The sequence below is a fragment of the Microcaecilia unicolor genome, chromosome 6 (genome assembly GCF_901765095.1).
Source record: "Microcaecilia unicolor chromosome 6, aMicUni1.1, whole genome shotgun sequence".
Taxonomy (NCBI): domain Eukaryota; kingdom Metazoa; phylum Chordata; class Amphibia; order Gymnophiona; family Siphonopidae; genus Microcaecilia; species Microcaecilia unicolor.
In genome coordinates this window covers 55144990-55152569 of record NC_044036.1, presented here as the reverse complement: position 1 = coordinate 55152569, position 7580 = coordinate 55144990, and the positions used below count along the sequence as shown (strand labels likewise).

The following is a 7580-nucleotide window of genomic DNA, read 5'->3' as shown; positions in this document are numbered from 1 at the left end:
TCTAAAGCAAAAGTCAAGATAATGTGTTTTATATAGATTTTTCCTATACATGCAGCACTGTAGATCTACCACAGTAAATATTCCTCATGAAGCTACAGATAGATTGCACTTTAGTATTACCATAGTGAAAAGAAAGAAAACGTAGCTGTGAAGGAATACCAACATACTAAGGGCCCTGTTTACTAAGGCGCATTAGTGTTTTGTAACCGTGTAGGTGCCTATAGGGATATTGTAGGCACATACATGATTAACGCATGTATATGGTTAATGCACGTTAAAGATGCTAACATGCCTATAACGCAGCTTAGTAAACAGGGCCCTAAATTTGATAGTCTGCCTACTATGGTCTTCTGTATTGCACTTAACAGTGGAACTTTGCAGGCCCCCAAGCCAGTATTCATGTCAGACTGCTAGCAATCAAATACTGATGTTCTGCTTGAAAATTAGGGATTTACCAGTTATATATCTAGGAGAAAATATTTAGATAACCTGGCTCTTAGTGTGCAAAATTTTTTTGTGTTAAAGACAGAAGAACTAGATGGTTGTTTCTTCTGTAACATCAGTGTCCATTAAAACTGTGCTGAAATAGCTGAGTCCTTATGAGACAGGAAGATGTCTCTTAAGTACTTCTTTCGATGGTGGAGGTATGCTGTCTGGGAAGCTCACTTCATATTCTAGAATCATGTCTCCTTTCTGGTCAGGATTTTTTGGAAATGGCAATCCATACCCTATAACTCTTCTTCTCATTCCAGGTTTTACCACTTCATTTACTGTCATTGGTATGTTCTTTCCTTCTATTGTTGGAATAGTGATGGAACAGCCACATAAAGCCTAAAACAAATCACATAATTAGATCAAGTCAATTAAACGTTTTATAAGAGCAACAACAACAACAAAAAAAAGAATTCTAAAACTGCAGGCTCTTTAATATGGACAAATTGTATTTTGAACAGTTTAAACAAAAGAATGATAATAAATGAAGCCAAAATGTTGAATATTTAGTGCTCTGTTGTCAGCACTGCATTGATGATGACATGCAGAATGACTACCACGTTCTAAAGGTATTGATCTATATTATTGAGTTTAAAACATGCTGTTTTGTGTACAAATGAGTATCACCAGACATTCTTCTCTTTTTATTTTTATTAGCCTAATTCTTTTGTTTACATTTGGTGGTCTGTTTGGTGAGTTAGTGATTGTCTGAAACTGTTAAAGTGTGTTTCTTTTCCCTTTTCTATACTAAATCATTAAAGGGCTACTACTGCTGTCATAGGAGCCAACTTTTCAAAATTATTGCGGGTGCTAAGCCCAATAGAAATAACTCCTCCCTGGACACATACAAGGAATTTTCTCAATATTGGGGGTGCTGAAGCACCCACAGAGCTGGCTCCTATGACTGCTGTTCATTTTTCATCAGTGCTGTCTCCAAATTCCTGCACTTATCTCCCTCAATCCTCTCAATTCTTCATTCTGTACTAGTATCTAATTATTAAAGTATGTGGTTTCAGGCATGTTTGTATTCATTTTGAGGAATCGGGAAGAGAGGGAAAAGCAGAGTCCAGCTCAGTTGGAACCTGCATTGGGATGTGCTACTATAAGCCTTTGTTCACAGCTAGCTAGGGGATTTTTCCCTTTCTACCTTACTATTGAAGAAGCAGGCTTGGCCTTGGACAGGGGTTCTCATCCCAGTCCTCTGCCACACCAGCAAGCTTTTCAGGATACTCACAATGAATATGCATGAGATAGTGCATACAAACCTACCTCTGTTGTGTACAAATCTAGCCCATGCATATTCACTGTGGGTATCCTGAAAACCTACCTCTGTTGTGTACAAATCTAGCCCATGCATATTCACTGTGGGTATCCTGAAAACTTACCTCTGTTGTGTACAAATCTAGCCCATGCATATTTATTATGGGTATCATGAAAACCTGACTGGCTATGCTAAGTAGTAGTAGGTATGTCCTGAGCCCTTAGTTGAGAACCACTGGACTGAGACCAGGAACCCTGCAATCATGATCTTAAAGCTGGTCAGTGAGTGTCCCTGCTGCACAATGACAGGAACTGCCTCTGCCCAGGGGGCTATACACACAGCTTCTGAAGCATCCCAGCTTAGGGAAGTAGAAAACCTGACCTAGAAATTGGATCCAGGTTATCTGTATGGCACACAGCAGAACCTCCAGTCAGGCCCTTGTCTTTAATATGGTTTGCTGCTGGATATAAATAGAATGTTACATAATAACAAACATTACAAATCCAATTCAGGTTCCAGCAGCTGGTGCATATTTCTCCCACAGAGGAGAAACATACCAAAAAAAGGCATACTAGCTAATCTCACTGATTCAGCTTTCACTGGCATGTATCTCCCATTTAAACAGGAAATGTGTATCAGATGCCAGAATCCATGTAATGTGTTTTGTATTATACAATAATATAATACACTAGCATTTTATTCAAATTAGAATGCAGAAGTATTCCTTTTTTTTTTAATTTACTATTGAAATTGCAATGTGTCAAAGTTACAATTCTCATTTTTTTTAAATTCTTGCAACTAGACATTATAGTAACTTACAGGTAGATTACTAACATGCACATGCTAACACTTAATACGTTATTAGTAAATAGATCCTACTGCATAAAATCAGGCCTACCAGTAATAACACGAATGAGCATAAGAAAATCTATGCTGGGTCAGACCAAGGTTCACTAAACTCCAGATGCTGTCTCCAACAGTGACCAGTTTGGGTAATAAGTACCCAGCAGATACCAAAAAGTAGATCTGCTTCTCATAGTTCTTTTCCAGAAATGAGTTATGGCTTTCCTAGGTCTACATGGGTAATAACTTATGGTCTATCACCATGAAAAACTTGCCCAAATCTCTTTTAACCACCTTGACCACATCCTCCAGCAACAGATTCTACAGCTTAATTTTGTACAGCATGAATAAAAAAACTTGTTAGTCATCAGTTTCATATACCAGCTTATAATCGAAAGTGATCGCTGGCCATCTTCCGACACAAATCGGGAGATGGCCAGCGATTTCTTAAAAGCGGCAAAATCGGCATTTTTGACAGCATCGCCGCTTTCCCGTCGCTTTGCCAGCAAAAGTTCAAGGGGGCGTGTAGGTAGATTGGCGAAGGCGGGGCATAGGCGTGGCTACCAGATGGCCAGCTTTTGCCAATAATGGAAAAAAAAAGCAGTGTTAAGCAGTATTTCGCCGGCTTTACTTGGTCCTTTTATTTTCACGACCAAGTCTCAAAAAGGTGCCCCAACTGACCAGATGACCACTGGAGGGAATGGAGTATAACCTCCCCATACTCCCCCAGTGGTCACCAATCCCCTTCCAAAATAAAAAAAATAAAACTAAAAACCTTTTTTGCCAACCTGTATGCCAGCCTCAAATGCCGTACCCACCTCCATGACAGCAGAATGTGTTGTATCCTCCAACAGCCTTTCCCTGGTTGTGATGTGGCTCTCGGGTGAGTGTGACAACTTTTCTGTTAGGTGCCCTGCAGAGTCACATTAGCAATGCATTGTGGTGGATGTAGGGTACTGGGCTCTACTCCCATGGTGCGTTTCCCCCCTGCTAACTGGGTCAGAGTGTGCCCTGTTTTGTTTCCTGTTGTAGTCCATGCGGTAGTGGCCATTATTGTAAGCCAGTTTTCGTTCCCTTTCCTGTGTTACCCACGTTAGAGAACGTAGTTCTTACCTTGAATGGTGCTGAAAGAGGGCATTGTACACCATTGTACCAGCTCTGACCTACTGCTAATCTTAGTACCAGGGGACTCAACCTCTGATCTGCAGTTAACTGTGAGTAAACGTCGTTATTTCAAGAAAGGACTTTTTCAGAGAGATTAGTCTTCAGGTGTGAACTGGTGTGCCAAAGTTATACAGCAGCAATAAGTCCTAGAGGCTGTATATGCAGGTCCCTGGAGCAATTTTAGAGGGTGCAGTACATTTGTGGGTAGTGGGTTTGGGGGGCTCAGCTCCCAAAGTAAGGGAGCTATACACGTGAGAGCTTTTCTGAAGTCCACCGCAGTGACCCCTAGGGTGGCTGGTTGGTGTCCTGGCATGTCAGGGGGGCCAGTGCACTAAAATGCTGGCTCCTCCCACGGCCAAATGCCTTGAATTTGGCCGGGGTTTGAGATAAGTACATAAGTAGTGCCATACTGGGAAAGACCAAAGGTCCATCTAGCCCAGCATCCTGTCACCGACAGTGGCCAATCCAGGTCAAGGGCACCTGACACGCTCCCCAAACGTAAAAACATTCCAGACAAGTTATACCTAAAAATGCGGAATTTTTCCAAGTCCATTTAATAGCGGTCTATGGACTTGTCCTTTAGGAATCTATCTAACCCCTTTTTAAACTCCGTCAAGCTAACCGCCCGTACCACGTTCTCCGGCAACGAATTCCAGAGTCTAATTACACGTTGGGTGAAGAAAAATTTTCTCCGATTCGTTTTAAATTTACCACACTGTAGCTTCAACTCATGCCCTCTAGTCCTAGTATTTTTGGATAGCGTGAACAGTCGCTTCACATCCACCCGATCCATTCCACTCATTATTTTATACACTTCTATCATATCTCCCCTCAGCCGTCTCTTCTCCAAGCTGAAAAGCCCTAGCCTTCTCAGCCTCTCTTCATAGGAAAGTCGTCCCATCCCCACTATCATTTTCGTCGCCCTTCGCTGTACCTTTTCCAATTCTACTATATCTTTTTTGAGATACGGAGACCAGTACTGAACACAATACTCCAGGTGCGGTCGCACCATGGAGCGATACAACGGCATTATAACATCCGCACACCTGGACTCCATACCCTTCCTAATAACACCCAACATTCTATTCGCTTTCCTAGCCGCAGCAGCACACTGAGCAGAAGGTTTCAGCATATCATCGACGACGACACCCAGATCCCTTTCTTGATCCGTAACTCCTAACGCGGAACCTTGCAAGACGTAGCTATAATTCGGGTTCCTCTTACCGACATAACTTTCCATTATCGCTGAAAAACAAACCCGGCCATCTCAAACCCGGCGAACTCCACGGCATTTGGCCGGGCTAAACCATATTATCGAAAAAAAAGATGGCCGGCCATCTTTTTCGATAATACAGTTCCGGCCAGCTGTAGCGCTGCCGGCAATCTATTTGGCCGGCGACGTTCGATTATGCCCCTCATAGTCTTATCTTGTTTTGTGTTTAAACTTTCAGTAAACCTTTCCCCTATTTAACTATTCCACACTAATGATTTTTAGATGTTCTATCATATATCCCCTCAGTCAGGGTTGACCCTGGCACTAGGTGGACTACACATCTGCCTAGGACAGCAGAATGGGAGGGGGAGGGGGAGGGGGGGGTAAACTACAGTATTTCATCTCACCCTTTTTCCCTTCCACTTTCTCCCACCACTGTTGCAGTCTTCTCTCTTCCAGGAGCAAAAGAACAAGCAGATAGATTCAGCACCAGTGTGGAGTCTTAATCAGAGGTCCAAGCTTGAATGATGCTGCATTTACCGCTCCCCCCCTTGAAAGGAAGCACTGTATTGAGAGGGGGAAGATGTAGCAGAGCTCAAGTGTAAGCCTGTAGTTAATAACTCCATGCAGGCTCTGAATCAGTTTGTCACTACAGCTCCATAAGAAGGAGGATGGCACGATGGGGGCGGTGCCAGCAGAAGCAGCAGCTCAGGCCCAGTAGGAGCATGAAGAGAAGGGGAGAAGCTGGATGGTGAACATAAAGGAGATGCTGGCCACACGAAGGGAAGGGAGAACACTAGATTATGGGGGAGGCAGTAAGTTAAAGCTTTAAGCCACTCCTGAGGTGACACAGCACACAGCTGAAGGTTTGTCTAGACTCTAGAGCACTGGATTTCCTTGGGCTGGCCCTGATCTCAGTTGTCTTTTTCTCATGCTGAAAAAGGCCTAACTTGTTTAGCCTTTCTTTATAAAAGCTGTGTTTTATCCCCTTTATCATTTTGCTGTCCTTCTCTAAACATTTTTCAAGTTCTGCTACATTTTTGTGCTACATTCCGTTTGAGATAAGATAACCAGAACGCCATACAATACTGAAAATGCACTCATACTAGGAACCTATACAGAGATACAATGATATTCTCAGTTTTCTTCCCCATCACTTTTCAAATAATCCCTAATATTCTAACTTGATTTTTAGACAACACTGCACACTGGGCTAAAATGTTTAACATATTGTCCACAATGACTCAACAAGTGTAATAGTACTTATATAGTGTACGTCCTAGTACATACGTACATAAGTAATGCCACACTGGGAAAAGACCAAGGGTCCATCGAGCCCAGCATCCTGTCCACGACAGCAGCCAGTCCAGGCCAAGGGCACCTGGCAAGCTTCCCAAACATACAAACATTCTATACATGTTATTCCCGGAATTGTGGATTTTTCCCAAGTCCATTTAGTAGCGGTTTATGGACTTGTCCTTTAGGAAACCGCCTAACCCCTTTTTAAACTCTGCCAAGCTAACCGCCTTCACCATGTTCTCCGGCAACGAATTCCAGAGTTTAATTACGCGTTGGGTGAAGAAAACCTTTCTCCGATTTGTTTTAAAGTTACTACACTGTAGTTTCATCGCATGCCCCCTAGTCCTAGTATTTTTGGAAAGCGTGAACAGACGCTTCACATCCACCTGTTCCACTCCACTCATTATTTTATATACCTCTATCATGTCTCCCCTCAGCCGTCTCTTCTCCAAGCTGAAAAGCCCTAGCCTCCTTAGTCTTTCTTCGTAGGGAAGTCGTCCCATCCCCGCTATTATTTTAGTCGCCCTTCGCTGCACCTTTTCCAATTCCACTATATCTTTCTTGAGATGCGGCGACCAGAATTGTACACAATACTCCTAATATGCCCTTGCCAGAAAATATATGTTGGCACAACCAACAGAATGTTAAAACAAAGATTAAGTGAACATAAACATAATATACTGTATCGGAAAATGGAAGCACCAGTAGTCATGCACAGCATACATTTATCAATTTCAGGACTACCGATGTATAGCCATTGATCAAGTATTACTCTCAATTAGAAGAAGCAACAGAAATTGTAAATTATTACAAGTGGAATAACGTTGGATATATAAATTTCAATCTTCATCTCCTAAGGGACTTAACAATAAAGTTGAATACAAAGCGTTCTTGTAAACTTATTTGTTAGTTACGCTTATACTGGCTTAATCAACTTCTGTTTAAAGTTAAGAGGCAAAGAATGTACAACTATAATATTGGTTAAAAGCTAACCATCATGTGGGCGGTTAAGTAATGCGAGAAGTAAACAGGTAGCATATGATTGGTGGAGCTCTATCAGTGTCCTTTTAAATAAGCTAGGCGCCAAGTTTGAACTGGACTCAGTAGAAACACTACTATCAGCAAGTGCGCAAACAGGTACAAACTGCCAAGAACCCAGATAAGTACCTTCTATGATTGTATTCAAGTAGGTATGTACCTTATGGATATGTCTTTTTGACAGGACACGTGGACTGGAAAGTATGCTTTGAAAATAGTCTGTTGTCTCCTGAAGAAGCATTTAGTGAAACGGAGGCGCTCTGTTGAGAT

At 42.2% G+C, this 7580-nt stretch overlaps 1 protein-coding gene across 1 annotated transcript in view; it reads right to left on the bottom strand.

Annotated features, from left to right (window-relative positions):
- Window positions 1-252: 252 nt before the first annotated feature.
- DNAJB4 (DnaJ heat shock protein family (Hsp40) member B4) overlaps window positions 253-7580 on the bottom strand; it is a 62787-nt gene continuing 55459 nt past the window's right edge. The window contains exon 3 of the mRNA XM_030205651.1: window positions 253-831. Within this exon, the coding sequence (XP_030061511.1) occupies window positions 598-831 (234 nt within the window). The 3' untranslated portion in view covers window positions 253-597. The remainder of the gene's footprint in view (window positions 832-7580) is intronic.